General features: G+C 41.8%; 1 protein-coding gene and 1 long non-coding RNA gene across 2 annotated transcripts in view; one reads left to right on the top strand and one right to left on the bottom strand.

The window, feature by feature from the left end:
- The window catches only part of LOC142495100 (uncharacterized), a 168,149-nt gene that overhangs the window by 124,453 nt on the left and 24,720 nt on the right, over nucleotides 1-18,976 (top strand). The window lies entirely within an intron of this gene.
- The window catches only part of ADAMTS20 (ADAM metallopeptidase with thrombospondin type 1 motif 20), a 293,501-nt gene continuing 284,851 nt past the window's right edge, over nucleotides 10,327-18,976 (bottom strand). Inside the window, exons 38-39 of the mRNA XM_075600093.1 lie at nucleotides 13,762-13,866; nucleotides 10,327-11,163 (exon numbers count right to left, since the gene is read on the bottom strand). Coding sequence (XP_075456208.1) covers nucleotides 11,068-11,163; nucleotides 13,762-13,866 — 201 coding nt within the window. The 3' untranslated portion in view covers nucleotides 10,327-11,067. The remainder of the gene's footprint in view (nucleotides 11,164-13,761; nucleotides 13,867-18,976) is intronic.

Below are 18,976 nucleotides of genomic sequence, written 5' to 3' on the forward strand. Positions count from 1 at the left end.
CCGCCCGTCCTGTGCTTAGGCCCCACAGCCGTGATGCATCCCTTGATGAAGCAGCTGACGCGTGCCGCTCTACCAGGTTGGGGGACACCGCATGGATCACACTCAGGCTATGTAACATCACGGGTGAGACGGACCACACGCAAGCTACTTGCAGGTGCCGTGCTACCATGGGCACACCGAGGAGTTAACTCCATCAGAAATAATTCCACACCTGCACTCCTCTCCACCCCAGTGGACTGAATATGTCTAGGGGCAGTTCTCATTCATTACTCATTGCTGTGTGCTCTCCTACAATTGGCTGTCTGCCCTTTAAATACTCAGCCAGCCCTGCTACAAACTGGCTGAGCATAAATTTTGTTTATGTACTTGTGTTTGCCTCCAGTATCCTGCTGCCCTGCCTTTGCCTTATCTTGCTTCTTGTATTTTTGACCTCAGCTTGTACCCAGACTCCTTCTCTGACCCCTTGACCACAGCTACGGATATACCTTCTATACTCCTGGACCCCGGCACCGTGCAACGACTATCCGATTTCTCCTATCCTAGACCATGTTGAATATTATGACCAATCTGTCCTCTCTTATCCTGACCCAGCTACACGACTACCACTCTGCACTTTGGACGAGCTTGTGCGGTTGTTGGTCGGTGGCTATCAATATCCCCACCTCAGCCCTGCGGTCCTGTCTAGTTTGTGGTGAGCACTCGTTACAGCAATTATATGCTGTTCACCTTGTAATTATTCACTGTATATACTTTAGCACTTCACTATTGTATGTCAATTACTTTATGTAATCACTGTCTGTTAATTTATTTTATGAATTTACCCCTTAAAAGGTTCATTTTTATTTCACTCATTGGACCACACAGTATCTCTGCTTTCCCTCCATTCAGTAACCTTCTTAGGAATTCATTACAGCCACCACCATCAATTGTGTCTACCCTATGGACAATTAGACCCATTCATATCTATATTTATAGTAATCATTGTGGCATTTCAGTGGTTGTGCACTGAGTTAGGGATTCCACTCTCCACCCCCTGGTAATCTACTGTACCGATACATTTACTAAACTGTAACTCTGTAACAGGGTTAATCCCATGTAATGTAATAAGACCTATTGACAGAGCCCGGGACAGCACTGAGCAGGTTAAAGCAAGAGGGCTGCCTTAATTGCATGCTCACTTGCTTCATGAAGGGCCTTTAAAAAGCCTGCAGCATTCACTGCAGACAGATATCTAGTCCAGAGAAACGCCCTGAACTGCTGAAGAGATCACGCAGGGACTATTTACCTCTGGCCAGGAAGGTACTGGACCCTGGACCGATGTGGAGAGAAACCTGCACAAAGACTTGCAGAACCCTACCCCAGCCGAAGGTAACTTACCTCAACCTGTAAACTGTTTATCTGACTTATTGGTAAGGGTCCAGCCCCCCAACCTATAGATAGTGTATATGGTGTGGTCTAGTCAGTGCTCCCTATGTGTGTTACCCCTGTTTTTGTTTGTTTGCTTAATAATTTCTACCATATTCATTACAGAAGCTCATAAGGGTGTAAGGCTTACTATGACAAAATAACTTTTCTAATTACTTCCACTACACACAGTAGAAACATCAACTCATTTTCCCAAGACCTTATGTGATTACACATTACAGTAAAGATGTAGATAAATTTATGGTGTGCAGTCACAGCCATCTGTGGTCATGCGACCGTGGTGGTGGCGGTACTGGAGAATTAACACTGTGGGAGGTCTCATTCACAAGCATAGACATTGTGCAGAACGATTGCTGCTGAACCTGACTCCAGCGCTGCAGTCTTTTTTCCTTCTTCGGCTATGGCACCGGGGACAGGGAGTCTTGCTACATCTGCTACCTCTGCCGTGGCCCATGAGATTAAGATATCCCTCAAGAAAACTGTTTGCAAATGAGTTCATACCAACCAGATCAAACCATGTAAATCCACTCCTCATGCATAACATTCCACATCCAAAACAGAATTGCCAGGAAAGTTCTTCTAGCCTAGAACGTTATATATACACATTCTGTAGTTCCCTTCTCACCATAGACTCTTAAAAGGCAACCTAAATCACGGTTAATTACGTGTTCCCCAATTCTGTCATTGGAGTGTTCATATGTTCCTCAACAGTACCTTGAAAAGGGGAATATGTGGGGGCACTTCTGTAAAATTGCACTGCATATGCATTTGGTCATATTAATTAAATTAATATATTTGTAATTCATTTACATGACCAAATATCTATGTATTTCATTTTGCTCCTAGATAAGAGGACAATCGTCCTCGGTCTGAGCAAGCCTAACCTTTCATTGGAAATTCTAATTCCTATTGCATTCCACATTCTGAGACACGTTCCCTCCTCCCATTTATTAACAAGCCTGTCACGGTACCAATTAATTTATGGTATTAAAGAATTTTAAGACATATACAGATGTAGCCAGACTGTGCATTTTTATGAGGCAAATTTGGGCATGCCCTGGTATTCTGCAGCAACATTACTATTGCATTCTATGGAAACTCTTGAGGCATGTTTCAATATTTTGAATTATCTGTGGGAATAGTAAGTCTGACTACATCTGTATATGTTATGTTTTGTTTTTAATATATAATATCCTCCCAGGTAAATTGTAATACGTATCTTACTGATGAAATAACAGGTTTGTGTGTGGAAAAGGTACTAAATAGATATATCCATTCTTTATATAAGAACAAATTATAAGAATTCTACTTGAACACAAAAAAAAATATTACTAATGCCATATAAGCAAAAGATACCCTGCCATCACAGAAAATGGTTTCATATTGCCCTGGCTAGGGATGAAACAATTCCCAGGACAAGTCTGCCACCTACTGGACAAGGAGCATGTAGCCTTGGAAGAAATTACCCTTAAAATGTACCTTCATGTAATGTCACTGATGAAGATGGAAGCAAATCCGAGGACACACTGGTTTGGGATAGAGATGTGTCAGAAGAACAAGAAACGTTTGGCCTTAAAAAGCTTGGAGCAAGGACAGGAAAAGTGGTTATAGGCGATTAAAATAAGATATTTCTAAAATTGTGGAAGATGGATAAGTTTTTAATTATAAAAAAAATCCGGACAAAGGTGGTACAATTGTTGTGCAAGCAGCCAGCGATTGTGAGAAGGAGGCCCTGAGGCTATTGGGAGATCTTACAACTTATAAACCTTTAAAAAAGGACCTACACCAAGCTATAAGAAAGAATTGTTGGAACTGCTAGACAAGGGAAGACATTTATATGTCCTTAACTTACTGTATGAACAAAGTCTCAACACTATACACTTTATTGATTTAATTCTTTATATAGATGTCGATAATAAAATTCAGACAGACATCTATGGAAAGGAAAATGCTAGGAATAACTTTTTGCTTGCTGATAGTAATCACCCGCCAGCCTTAAAAAGAGGGATCCCCAAAGGTCAATTTCTTCGTTTGCGGAGGTTGTGCTCGAGTGAGGAGGCATTTGAGGCACAATCTACCGAACACAAACGGAGATTTTTATCGAGAGGTTATGCTCTAAAAGACACTGATAATGCATATTTACATGCTAAATCCAAGATCAGAGATGATCTACTAAAGACACCAGGGAATGCCAACACTAGGAGAGATTCCAAATTTAGATATAATAGACAACTACCTATGTTTATAACTAAACATACTGTAGTAAACAAGCATCTCAAATCCGTTTTCTATTTTTCTAAACATTGGAGAGTACTGATATTAGATCAAAAGTTAAGAGGGGTCCCCATTTTGCATTTCGAAAGGCTAAATCTTTGGCACATAATTTATCCCCCAGTGTAATGGATCAGGGGACTCGCTCTTCCCAGCGTGTCCCCGTCACCTTGCTCCCTCCGGCCAGCCCTTCCCTTCCTCTGCCTTCACCTTCCCTGTCCCATTCCCTTGCGGCACGCTCAGCGCGCTCCCGTTCGCGGTCCACGCACTCGCGCGGTTTTTCCAGTGTGCGCGCAAGTTCCCGCTCCCTGGTTCCCCGTCAGGGGACACGTGCCCCTCGGCGTGCCTCCGTTCCCTCACCTGCTTCCTCCGCTCCTTCCCCCTTTTGCCGAGCACCTCCTCCACGATGCTTCCCCCACGCTCTGGCACTCGCGTGTTGCGTGCACGTGACCGCGTTACAGAGGGCGCGCGCACCCGCTCTATTTACCAACCCTCCCCTGATATTGGTTCCGCCCCTCACAGCTTACAGGCCATTACCCTAGATTACCTCCCTGTCTTCTCCCCTACTCTCACTCACCTATCCCTGCAAGCTCCCAGACAAACCCCTGCTCCTCCCTTCCTGCTATTTGTCCTCCCTCCTTTATAACCCCACTCTGCCCTCTGCTTCCTCGCTCTGCATAGCTTTCCTGTAGCTCCTGTGTGTGCAGTGTCTGTGCCCATCTCCCTTGTCTTTTACAGCTCTGATTCCTGTCCCTGCCCTTGTTTGGATTCCCTTGGTTTGAACTTGAACTCTGCTTTGGACTTTTACTACGCTGCCTTCCCCTGCCCTTTAAGGCCAGGCGTACACCCAGTTTATTTTCATCAGGATTGACAACTCAGGATTCAGGGAAACCTCAGGGGTTTTTCAAATGTGGTAAATGCATTATGTGCACATATGCGGTTCAGTCTAAAAAAGTTGTTCTTACAATTAATAAACGCTCCCATAATATACGAGTGTTCATTAACTGTGACACGTCTTATGTTGTATATATCTCACATGTGGATGTGGCAGTGGATATGTGGGAAGGACCATTAAACCTTTAAAAAATAGCGTTATGGAACACGTAAGATCCATTATAAATAAAAATGAGATTTTACCTGTTTCGAGGCATTTCAATGGTTGTCACTCAGGGGATATCTCTAATTTCAGATTTATGGGAAAATAACATGTACCTATGCCAATAAGAGGGGGAGATAGACTTAAACTCCACAATCAAAGGGAAATGTACTGGATACATGCCCTTGATGTTTTATCCCCAAAAGGTATCAATACAGAATGGGATATTAAAATTTTTCTATGAGTTATTCTTGTGTGAGATACCATTTTTTCATTAGATCAATCCTGTCCTATTTACTTTTTCTAGTTGTCCTTCCAATTCCACTAGCTCTAAATATTAACATTGCTGTTGCTCCAGTTTAAAACATCTGGAGACATAATTTGCCCTCTATATTTCTTGGATAATGACCAAGATTGATATACTTTGGTGATGTTTTTGCGATCTTCATGTAATCCAATTAATCTACAAGTTTAGATTTTTATGTCTTAAGCCTGTGCTCTATTACATGTTCATTATTCCATGTTCGTATTAGGGATACATTTATTAAGATATACTGATAAGTAACAGTTTATGGTTCATTTACTTTAGTTGCAATAACGATGCTATAGTATTTCTTTTAGAAAGATTGTTTCACACTTGCTAGTTACATTTTTTCAGGCGCTCTCAGAGCACTACAGGCATACCCCGGTTTAAGGACACTCACTTTAAGTACACTCGCGAGTAAGGACATATCGCCCAATAGGCAAACGGCAGCTCGCGCATGCGCCTGTCAGCACGTCCTGAACAGCAATACCCGCTCTCTGTACCGAAGCTGTGTGCAAGCGGGGAGACTATAGAGCCTGTTACAAATGCGTTATTTACATCAGTTATGCACGTATATGACGATTGCAGTACAGTACATGCTTTGATAAGTGGAAAAAAGGTAGTGCTTCACTTTAAGTACATTTTCGCTTTACATACATGCTCCAGTCCCATTGCGTACGTTTATGCGGGGTATGCCTGTACTATTGTCACATTTTTGTTTCACTTGTGATTCATAGTGTTATTCTTACCAGCAGGGTTCTTATAAACAGATGCTTTAACATTTCTTTTAATATAATCAGTGAGATATATTCTCGGATTAAGAGCTTTTTTTATTCAATAGAGTGTGTTTATATATCCACTCAATTGAGTATTATGACAACTATTCTATATGTGTTATATCTGTGATTATCCCTGTGCCGACTAATCCTTATTTTCTTTTAAGGTATATCACTATATTATTTTGATTATGCTATATTATTTTAATTTACTATGTTAACATCCTCCGTTTTTTGATTCTTTTAATAATGTAGAATTTGTTTGCTTTTGTTTTAAATTGTTATTTGCATTGTGATTACCTTTGTATTTGAGTCTCTGGTTTCCGGGAGTGCGCTTGTTTCTGTGACTCTTGCAGCGGTGACGCACTTCCGGTCTGGGTGACTCACTACATAAGGATCCAGTGTATCTGTACACAGCACTCTTTGATAAAGCGCCAGGACAGCGGGAAACGCGTCAGAGTGCTTTTTAGCTCTCTCATGGGCATGATATATTGAATAAATCTTTTTTTATTTTTCAACTTTTTGATCTGCCTCCAGTTCTTTTGCTGCAGTGCTCCTTGGTTTTCTCTCTACATTTACTTTTCCCTAGTAGCTGCATATAGTCAGATACAGCACCGGTGAGACGCCACACGGTGACTGTGGCCTGTGGTCTGGGACCAGACCAGTTATGCGGTAAAGACGGTAGGGTGATATTATCCACGCCGGAATTCACCCCCATGCAGAGGCGGACGACAACGTTGGATCAGACAGATCCTCCTTGTTATTCTGCAATACCCGGGTGCTGGAGCTCTGGGCAGGTACCTAACCAAGTGCACTTACACTCCAAGGGATAGCACTATCTCCAATACTTTGGATGGGCCTTGACATTGGGAAAGGGACATCAGGGAATTGGTGCCTGGCACCCAATGTACTCTAGGGACACTCACTGTTGGTATAATAATATTATTATGTTCAGTAAAAGGTTCTGAGCATATATTTGTGTGTGCGTGTATTACTATTACTGTTCCTGTAGGGGTCCATCCCTCCAAGTCGGGATCCCTTGCAGGTGGAGGCGCTGTCACCATAAGACTCGGGTACACCCCATGCTCCCAGCAGCGGAGGTTCAGGTCTTCTGTGAGCCACAGGTAACGCACCATACACCGTTGTTGCCACATCTTCCATAGGGTGGGGGAAAGTGCGCAATATATATATATATATATGTATGTATATATATCTAGAAACTTTATTTGTTACCTGGGCCGCATAATTATTTAAAATTAATCAACTGTCTTCAGTTTGATAGAGAGGCAGCTTATATGTATTTTAACTTCCATATATTTCTGGAATTCTACAGTTTATCATTTTACAGATGTCTGTACTTGTTAGTTATAATGCAGTCCCTTAGATTTGCGTCTTAGGATATTCTTAAAAGCAAGATGAACACTCAATGTATCGTTTGAGGCACTGATATTTTTTTATTGAAAAGTTTCAAAACATTCACCCAGCTTAGCAGGATCACACTTTTCGGAAATGATCACTAAAGTACATGTAAATATAAATCAAGTCCACAGTCACCTTCAGGTAATTATATATTTCTAGTATCCTCTTCATTCCGGAGTAGCCAGTTCATAATCTGGGAAGCATTCCACCTCTCAAAAATCCTTATTGCCATAAATACTACATTCAATGTCGTAAAAGCTGATGAGTCCATGGTTGCAATAATGAATCAATAGTCTGTAGGGAAGAGGATAACACAGAAGCCACCACAAAGCCACTTTTACAAAACTGTAGACCTGGGTGGGTTACATTACTGAAGGTCCCCTGTGCTCTCCACTCTTTCCACCTTTCTAACATGCAGGTTACCTGTGGAAAGCTGCACATAGTAGAAGTTTTGCTTATAAAGTTGTAGAACATATATAAAAGGTCACAAACAGGATCATTACTCAAAATGAATAATTTTGATTCGACATCACATTGGGTCAAAATATCAATGTGCTTTGCTCCATTTGCACCAGCGAGCAATTTGGAGAATGGATAAAGGAGGAGTTGTAGAGAAAAGGAGGAGGAGGGGGAGTGGGTGAGATGAGGAGTAGGGTGTGGGGTTAGAGGAAGAGTGGGGGTGAGAGAAGGACTGAGGGGGGTGAGAGGTGGACTGGGGGGATAAGTGGGGGGTGAGGTGTGGGTGGGGGAGGTGAAAGGAGTGGGGGGGGGGTGAGAGGAGGAGTGAAGGGGGTGAAAGGAGGAGTGGGGGTGAGAGGAGGAGTGGGGGTGAGGGAGGAGGAGGTGGAGGAAGGGGTGAGGAGGAAGAGGAGAATGAGGGGGTGAAAGATGAATAGGAGGGAGAGATTGAGGAGGAGGGGGTGACAGAAAAGGAATGATTGAGGAGGAGGTGAGAGAGGAGAAGTGGGAGGGGATAAGAGAGAATGGGGCTATAATAAATCTGAAAGTTCAGGGGAAGTGGGGGCGGGGGGTCGCTGGGCTGAAGGTTCACCTAGGGTGCCGAGTGCCTTTGCACTGGCCCTGAGTATGTAAGGCCACCATGAAAACATACTTATCAAAAGCCTTTAGGACACCATGAAACAAACACATTTTACATAAATATTTTATAACTTACATGGCTCTAAATATAAGCAAACATTTTCTACAACAGATTAAGGCACATAGTGCAAAAGTACTTCTTTTCTGATACAGACATCACAGACACTACATCTACAGTAAATGTGTTAGCCAAATCCTAACTGGTTTAGCACCTCATAGTTGTATTACCCACCTTGTATAGTACAAAAAAATGCTTTGTATCAGGGCTTTGCTAGAATACAGCTGCCATATAATAACCAATTGATTTTTGTAATTCAATCGGTCAGCTCAAAAAATCCTAATAATTTGGCCTAGAAAATACATTTTGCTAGAATGAACTATATCTGAGAAGTTAGAAGGGTCAAATAAACTTACATATGACATGTATTTTAATACCTGAGAATTTGCCCTGAAGTTAGAACTACAATTTTCCAAGCACCATATTCTTAAATATGTTAGCAAGTCCTTACTTAAAATGTAAGGATTGCATAATTTCCAGTAAAAGTGTGTATCATATTTATGATTCTTCAGAAAATACTTATAAAATGCTCCATAGACATATCTCATTATTTGCAGTAGTCCATTTTCAGAAATTAAAAATAGCTCATTTAAAAATATACATAGAAAAATATGATTTATATATACAGGCAGATGACAGCATACATAATATACACAATACAGTAAAAGTCTTTACATAGAGCTGATTGAGAGGTAGGTTATGTATTAATCCTATGACTTGTTTATGACTAATTAACCCTCATATCAAGAACTCTAAGACTTGATATTATACAGTTACAGATATTTACTGTACAATGTAGAAAACAATGTTAGGAACTAGTATTATAGCCTACATGACAAACATTACTAGCAACAGGAAAACATTTTAGTGACAGTGAAACAACCTAGTGCAGACATTAATATATTGTATCAGTTGGAAGTACCATCAGTTTCTGTGAATATATATATACTAGCTGAGAGACCCGGCGTTGCCCGGGCGTGGAAGGGCAGGGGGCATGGAGTGGAAGGGGGGACGGACGGAGGGGCGTGGAAGGGCGGGGGGGCCAAGGGGCGTGGAAGGGCGGGGAGGGCAAAGGGCAGGGGGGCAAAGGGCAGGGAGGGGCAGGGGGGCAAAGGGCAGGGAGGGGCAGGGGGGCAAAGGGCAGGGAGGGGCAGGGGGGCAAAGGGCAGGGAGGGGCAGGGGGGCAAAGGGCAGGGAGGGGCGGGGGGCAAAGGGCAGGGAGGGGCGGGGGGCAAAGGGCAGGGAGGGGCAGGGGGGCAAAGGGCAGGGAGGGGCGGGGGGCAAAGGGCAGGGAGGGGCAAAGGGCAGGGGGCAGGGAGGGGTGGGGGGGCAAAGGGCAGGGGGGCAGGGAGGGGTGGGGGGGAAAAGGGCAGGGAGGGGCAAAGGGCAGGGGGAGAGCACCGGGTGAGGGAGTGGCCTATGGGTGGTGAGAGCCGTGGTGAGGTGAGAGTCCCCCGCTGTGTCCCGGGCGCTCGCTCCACTCCTCCGTTGACTGTAGCGGTGCCGGGGGGAGGGAAGGAGGAAAAAGCGCGGGAGACCCGGAGAGAGGAGGAGGTGCGCGCGGGTCCCAATGAGCGGCGCGCACTGCGGCTGTGATGAGTTGGATTGCAGGCTGATGTTCGGGGAGGAAGCGGCGGAGCCTCCGGGACCGGCGGGTAAGAGACCGGGAGATGTGCTGCTAACATTGTGAGCCCCACCCCGGGTTATACATGCTGCTAATGTATGTAACACCCCCCCCTACCCCTAAGTAAGTGTGTGTGTGTGTGTGTTGGACCTTTGGCCCGTCACTCCGCCTCAGGCCAATGAGAGGTGTGCGGGGGCGGGCCGGCCAAGGGAGCCATCTCATTGGCCTGAGGCGGAGTGACGGGCCAAAGCTCCAATGCGATTGCCGCTAGGGACAGAGGACACGCAGACAGGCATACAGTGCTTTCAGAAATATATAGTAGATATATATATATATATATAAATACTTTTTTTAATTTCATTTCAAACTATATGCTGAAGTCTACAGTATGTGTATGCCTATATTTTCTTAATTCTATTTGCATTTGTTGGCTACAACAAGCATACCATTTATTTTACCAACGTTTGCTCTGATTTAATCTATACTGTGACAGCTTTTTGACACGGTTGGACATCTTTTTTAGAAAGGAAAGATATACAGGGATATACCAAATAAGTAAAAATGGGAAGGATGTTGTTCCAGGGAGTAATCCGATTGCCAATATATGGAGTCGGGAAGGAATTAATTTGACCCTTTATGAGATATCATTGGATGATATACAGTAACACTGGGATTTTTTGTTTGCCTTCCTCTGGTTCAATATACAGTACTGTAAGATAAATAAAGGATAACGTATCTGTCGTCTAAATTTGGCATAGGTTGAACTTGATGGACATATGTCCTTTTTCAACCTCATCTACTATGTAACTATGTAATGCATGATCATTTATTCCATGTTACAGTAATATTTAAAAAAAAAAATGTAGGCGCAAAATGATTAGTGGTTTATGTGCCTGACACTAGCATGTAAAACTGAGACAATGGTTTTCAACAGCAACTTCATGAGGTATAAAAAATGGAACATGTATTAGCACCACTACAGATTGTAATTTGCCATCATTTCTCCTGCACTTGAACCTGGAGGCCAGCACTTGAATGGGGAACACATTTTCCACAATACCCTCCACATCTTCCATATATTTTAGTCCCATCCTAAAATACAAACAACATATAGGTTATACAGAAAAAAGAGACAAGCGCAACATGCCAATAGTGTAATTCCGTTTTCTTTATAAATGAATTAAAAAGTAAGTAATTCACTTACAATTTCCAAGATCTTTTATAGCATAACAAAAAAAAACAAAGACCACATGAATAACAGTGCTAAACATCGGAAGTTTATCTCTATTAAGGGCACATGCCTCAAGTTCTAGTGTGGGTTATCGTACCCGTTCCAGCATTAACTCCCATTCAAGGCAATAGAAGTTAACGCCGGAAGGAATGTGATAACCCATACCGGCACTTGATGTAGAGTATGTGCCCTTAGTTCCATAAGACCATGTGCCACTGTGGCAATTAATTGTAGTGCAAAGCACCATTTACAGTGGCTTCTCTAATATTTTGTACTGTTTGAGAGGCCTGCAGTGTATTGAAAGCAAGATAGCTAAGCAAACATACAATCTGTATGTGAGCCTACTGTAAAAAGCACATAAGAGGTTAACTTCAACATTATTTATACTAACAAACAAAAGGTGCCACATTTTGCTAGGAACATATAAAAACAATGCAATACATTTAGTAAAACATATAATACTATATAAAAAACAAGTTACAGCATTTTAAATAGGTTTATACATACAGTATTTGTATATTTTGGCATGGTACTATATAAGAAGCTTTATATTGTCCTGTATGTAGTAACTTCAGATGTACAAAGTCTTCACCAGATTTTAACAAATTTAGCAAAATTGCAAAGCTAACTGGTAAATAACCTAATTTAGTCATAGTATGAATCTTCATTGTCTACTTTACATTATTCTCTACCTATTTCAAATACCATAAGACTGAACGATATAGTAAATCAATTGGCAAAGAAATGTGGAATTTACTAGCAATGGAGAATGTGATGGCAGATACAGTAGATTTCTTTTTTGAAAAGTATAGAGGCATAAGCCATATAAATAAAAAAATCAGAAGGATCTTCACCTAAGGAGAAACCTACAGTAATAGCCATCACTGGAAGGAAGTGATAGCCATCAATCAGGAAGGAATTCCTCTAGAGCAGGGGTGTGCAAACTTGTGAACCTGCGTCCCCTGCTTGCTGCCCCCAGCGCTCGCGCCCCCCATACCTTTTTGCAGGCGTCAAATGACACCAGGTAATGTGACGTCACGTCACATGGCCCTGCAGTGTCATTTCATGCCGCGTTGCCATGCTGACGCCAAGCTTCTGAATAACAGTAAGTGTAATTGCAGAGGCCTCGCGCGGTTCCCCGGCATTTCATTTAAATGCATTGGGAAGAGCGCAGTGCCTCTGCAACCACTGCACCCCCCCCCCCAGAAAAATCTCGCGTGCCCCCCAGATTGCGCACCCCTGCTCTAGAGCGCATTTTTGAAGACCCTGGTGGCAGCAGGTAAGTGAGTTACAGAGGCCTCACGCCTCCCCCTGCATTTAATTTAAATGCTGTGGGGAAGAGCACGGGGCCTGTGTAACCACCCGCGCCCCACCTAACAATTCTCCCGCCCCCCAACTTCAGTCTTCAAGAACCCCCAACAGGTCCGCTTTTAAGGATATCCCTGTTTTAGCACAGGTGACTCAATCATTTTGACTGAACCACCTGTGCTGAAGCAGGGATATCCTTAAAACCTGACCTGTTAAGGTTTCTTAGGACTGGAGTTGGGGACCACTGCTCTATATCAATATAAATATACTGTATATAGGATGAGCCAGATAGTGTTTTATAATAAATTAGGTTTAATATCTTCAGCTTCTGTGTTTTATGTTTGATGTCTGCATTTTTTGTTTTCTTGTACATTGGACATTATCTTTTATCGTGGGCGCTGGTTTGTATTTGTTTTACTGAGCCAGATAGGGTTGAACTCCGTGGTCTTTTTTTCAACCTCATCTACTATGCTCATAATATATATTTTCTTTAACTGTGCACGCAATGTCTTGTATATAATGTATACCCTGTTCATTTATGTAACTGTACTTGAAACCATGTAATGTATTATTTGTTTTACTCTGTGCCCAGGACATACTTGAAAATGAGAGGTAACTCTCAATGTATTACTACCTGGTAAAATATTTTATAAATAAACAAATAAATGTTTCATGTGCCATATGATAAAGTGAATATGAAATTGGTTACAAAATGTATAATGTTGTGCATTGAATGTGCTATGTTGTAAGCAAGTTTATAAAATCATAGGCCCATAGTGAAAATGTTATGAAGATGTCTGCCCTGTACTGCTGGCGGTTCTAGTCCCAGTCCTTTGAAGCAAGATGGCAATAGCCAGCACTGGAAATACATCATCCCAGCATACTGAGAAGGTGCCAAAGTGACTTTCTTCAGATGTGATCTTCTGACCAAATGCAAGGCACATTACTGTAGAAAAATGTCTGTGTTTTGAAGTATTCATATACAATAATATGTACTATTGTATTAAAATGTAAAATATCCAGATTTTTCCAATACATATACAAGAAATGTACACAAGTTTATAAGTCTTGAGCAATTGCTCCATGAATGTTATGGTCCTTACTGCTTCTCCCTGAATGCAGTTACATTGTGCATACTGCTCGTCACTTACCTGTGACCTGTGCACATTGACAGTTGCATAATTGCCCTGAGCAATCCACCTGGCTGCATTTGATATTCTGAAATCGGTTCCTGATAGGCTAATACTGAACTGCCCCTACAACAAGCAGCAAGAAGAAGGACGCAATATTAAGTATTACAATCACCGAATTATAATAATAATATGCAAATAAAATGATGTTTACTATCATGTATTTATAAAACAGCAAAATTAACCTTATTATTTTTCTTTAACCTATTGATTGCCAGAAGTAACAAATACAATGAAGATATCAGTTGCATCAATTCATGATACAGGTATGTATACTACTCTTTCTTCCACTGCATTATATATATGATGCATCGCCCGGTCCAACAAACCTTGAATACAGGTTCAGGTATTGCACGGGCCCCAGAGAACAGATACACTGTGCTAGAGGTTGAGACGCTTCTTGAGGATAGAGAGAGGGAAATTGTCCCTAGTGACATCAATGGGGGTGCTAGACCCAAGGCACATAGAGATCAACAGAGATCTTTACATTTTTTAGACTTGACTCCACGACAGGAGAAGCCACTTAGAGAAAAAGAGAAGGAGAAACATTATCCCCTATGGCGGGGGGCCTCAAACAATCCAGTCCATCTAGGAGAAAGAGGGGCAGAGGAGTTAGAGGGGGCAGAGCCGTCCAGAGAAAAAAGGAGGTCAGAAGAGAGTTAACCCTTCCAAAGAGTAGTGGAATATTTAATCTTTCTACTTTTCAGTTATCGATATACCAATCACTACTTCTGGAGAAAGGACTTTCTTTTGCACCCAATACAGGTCCCAGTGCCTTCCAATTATTTGTGGACTTTAATAGTTTTATTAGGAAAATCACTCTAAAACGTTATTTCAATATTAAGGAGAAAAATAGAGTACAAGCAAGGTCCGCATTTACCACTAGTTCACAGGAAGAAACCTGTACAGAGGCTCTTGTAGGCTTGCTGACGGAGTCGGAGGTATTACCGGGATCATTTAATCATGCCATTGACAATTTTGATTTCACCATTCATTCTACATACTGTATTTGTCAGATACTGGTCAGGAGGGGGAATTATCGGTCATGCATTCCCCCTTCAGACCAAAATCGATTTTCTTCCCTTATCAATCCAAGGGAGGATTCATTGATGCATTTTACAACTTGTTATTAAGAGATTTTGAGTCACTGTGTACTAAACCTTATAGATTTAATTCTAATTTGACCAAAGGTGAACTGGATGCACTCAATGATCTTAAGAACAATAGGGACATCATCATCAGACAAGCCGACAAAGGTGGGGGCATAGTAATCCAGGATAGATCGGCTTATCTGAGAGAGGCCTTTCGACTCCTGGGAGACTCTGCCTCCTATTCCTCTTTGTCGGCTGATCCCACAACACTATTTCTTTCTGAATTGAAATCACATTTGACACAGGCTTTGGATAATGGTGTATTAACAAAATTAGAATTTAAATTTTTGTATTCTGATCACCCACGCACCCCCATTTTTTATCATTTACCCAAGGTCCATAAGTCTCTTGTTGATCCCCCTGGAAGACCCATTGTTTCGGGGGTGCAGTCGATGACATCCGGCCTATCCCAATATGTGGATTACTATCTCCAACCCTTTGTAGCTAAGCTCAGGTCACATATTAGGGATACGCTGCATGTCATCGACTCCATCTCTGAGATTAAATGGAAGCCCAATTACCTCTGGGCCACATGTGACGTGTCATCTCTTTACACGTGCATAGATCATTCCAGGGAGATCAGGGCAATTGACTTCTGGTTAAATTCGGATCCTTCTATTCCCACTTCACATAAGAAATTTTTATTGGATAGTATCACTTTTATTTTGACGCGCAATTATTTTTCATTTGAGGATTTATTTTATTTGCAAATCTGTGGAACGGCCATGGGTACGAGGTTTGCCCCCAGCTATGCCAATCTCTTTATGGGATATTGGGAAGAAACATCTATTTGGCAGAATGCCGGGCTGGGGGCTGGCCTTGTATACTATGGTCGTTTCATTGATGATATTATTATTATTTGGGAGGGTGATGTCACAGTTTTGTCTGATGTCCTGAGTTCTTTTCATCAGAGTGAAATGGGCTTGAAGTTCACATTGAAATTAGTTCTATCTCTGTGGTGTTTCTGGATCTAGTTTTGACCTCAGATCCAGAAGGCAATATTATCACTACCACTCACTTCAAGTCCGTTTCTGTTAACAATTATGTTCATTCATCCAGTAATCACCATGCACAGTGGCTCAAAAACATTCCTTTGGGGAAGTTTTATCGTTTGAAAAGGAACTGTACCAAAGAGAGCGATTTTCTTATTCAATCCAAAGACCTTAGCAATAAATTTGCGGTGAAAGGTTATGATCCCGGTCTTATTAATGACTCCTTCAGCATGGTACAGGCCTCTGATAGATCAACATTACTCAAGAAATCCAAAAGCTCCACAAAGGTACATGTAGGTTACGGTGAACCTAGAAGTAGATCGGGTAATGCTGATGGAAATCCTAGGTTCATCACCACTTTTAATCAATCATTTAGATCCATCAAACATATATTAAATACCCATTGGAGCATCCTGAAATACGACCCTCATTTGTGAAATATTCTTCCTGATTGACCACCAATCATATATAGGAAAGCCAAAAATATTAAAACCATTCTAGCTCCGAGTAAATTAAGATTGGTTGATGCAGCTGCCAATGCCCCACATGTGTGATCCGGTTTGGCAACCACAGGTGCGGTAGAGGCCGCTGCATCACATGTAAACATCTGACTTTCACATCGGAGTTTGTCTCCCTTCGAAAAGGTGGCAAATATAAGGTTAGGGGCAGTATTAATTGCCTTAGCACTTATATTGTCTACCTTTTACAATGTGGTTGCGGCCAGCAATATGTGGGTCGCGCCACTCGATCCCTTAGTACCCGTTTCCTCGAGCATAGGAGGAATGTGATACATGGTGTCAGTACCCATAATCTTTCACCACACTTTAAATGTTGTCATAATAGGAATCCGGATTCCTTATTGGTTATGGGTATTGAGCACATTCCTCCCTCTGCTCGAGGGGGGGATAGATACAAAATGTTGTGCCGTAGGGAGACTTATTGGATCCACCAGTTGGGTACTCTAACCCCTGGTGGACTCACTGAATGTTTGGACACCAGTACTTTGATGTAATTCCTAGCTCTGTTTTCATTGACTCTGCTCCGCCCTCCTCTGTGTACATTTAATTTGCCCTCATTTTCCCCCCGCCCTATTCCTTCTCCCCTCTATTTCACCCCGCTCCCCCCCTACCCTCCCCGTCATTTTCCATTTCTTTCCCCCCGTCCCTTTCCCCCCGCCCTTCTTTCCCTCTCCTCTACCTTCCCCCTCCTTTCCGATTACCTCTCCCATTCCCCCTTCTCACACTCCAAGCCTAATATTAATATATTAATATACATAATAAGGTTTTCTATATTGTTCTAGCCTTGAAGTCGACATCAATGATCAAGTCAATAACACTGAATTCATGTTGGTAAAAAACACCCCCTCATTCTTTTTTGGGGTATAAGATTCTGTATTATTGTTATATTGGATTAAGCATTTTATATGTCTCATCATGTGGTTTTTATTGAGTTGATCATTTCTCCTTTATATACATGACTACACATGTATATATTTCACTATATACTAAATGAAATGTATCTGTACTTTTATGTTTATGGAATGATGGGTGACCTGGGGTATGTGTATATGTATATGCATATGGACATGTTTTTATCATTATATTTTTTGATTATAGATATAATTATATAGAGAATTTAACTTTGGGTCCTTCATTATTTGTGTATGTGTATGCGTGTGAGACATGATTATGTGTGTCCACGCGCATATACACGCACATACATATGTAAAGTTTTTTTTATTATTGTGTGTTGCAATTAATTTTATTGATTAATTAGTTTGTTTATATGCAGTATGATTTTAATTATTTTATTTTATCTGTGGCCAATATGCCTACTATTATATTGTATTTTGCAATGCATTGTTTTGTATACATTAGGACGGTTACGGGCGTTCCTATTGGCTACTCTCCAGTGTCTTAGCCTTATTGTATAGGCACTGGCGATTGGCCTCTGGTTGCTCCTTTGACCACTCCCCTCTCTGTGGGTGTGCCTATAAAGACCGAGTCCTCCACCATGTTACTATTCCCTTTGAAAAAGTCACTGTAGTGACGAAACGCATCAGGGTACGTCACCGCGACATTATGTCATCACGCAAGTGCGCACTTTACGGCCGGAAAGCGCATGGAGCTGATCTGAGGCTGATACTTGGAAATCGCACTACAAGCAGAGACACGGCGTTCTTATCCATCTAGAGCTGCTGGAAGTGAACCGGATTGGATATCGATCCGTTGGTGTGATCCAGGACGATGTTGCCCTGTTGGTGGTGATTATATCACAAACTGCTTGATTTTCTTTTACTTTTGTGAGTGTCCTTAATCCCCTTGTGATCTTTTTAATATTAAATGTACTTTTTTACACTATGGGACGTGCGCTCTCTGTTCTTCTGTTTCTATAGATTTCTGCTGGAATTGGTTATTCCTTCTGAGAGCAGCCTTCGATCCTTGGAAACCATCTTATTCCTAATTTGAATTTTTCTGGACTTGCACTAAGGGTTGGACTTTCTGCATTTTTGTTTTTCTTTTTTTGTCTGTTATGTATGTTATCACTATTGTTGGCACGGAATATATTTTTTAGATTAATATATTTTTTTCTATATTTTTTCTATATATATTATTAGTTTAATACTATTTCACATTTTTATATTACTCTGTTTCACAAGTGGCGCTACTGTATTTCCTCTTTATATATATATATATATATATATATATATATATATATATGTAGCGCTGTAGTCCCCCGCCCCTACCCCCCCTGGGAGATCTTGTTAAAGCTACAGGTGTCATGTGCTTGTTACCTGTGAGGGTTCAGGAGAGATGAGTGTCCGCAATAGTAAGAGGAAACAGGACAGACTTTTGGTGATCCTCAGGCTGACATTCTGGTTTTGGTGCAACGTCTCCAGTCATAGCAGGCTCCAGGGTAACTGTAGACAGTCCACACCATGGCAGCCTTCTCTTGCATATCCCTACCCAATAGACTGTAGGCTCAGGCAGGGGTATATAAAACAGGATCCTTTATTGTAACATTCACTGCAGG

The sequence above is a fragment of the Ascaphus truei genome, chromosome 5 (assembly GCF_040206685.1).
Source record: "Ascaphus truei isolate aAscTru1 chromosome 5, aAscTru1.hap1, whole genome shotgun sequence".
Classification (NCBI taxonomy): Eukaryota; Metazoa; Chordata; class Amphibia; order Anura; family Ascaphidae; genus Ascaphus; species Ascaphus truei.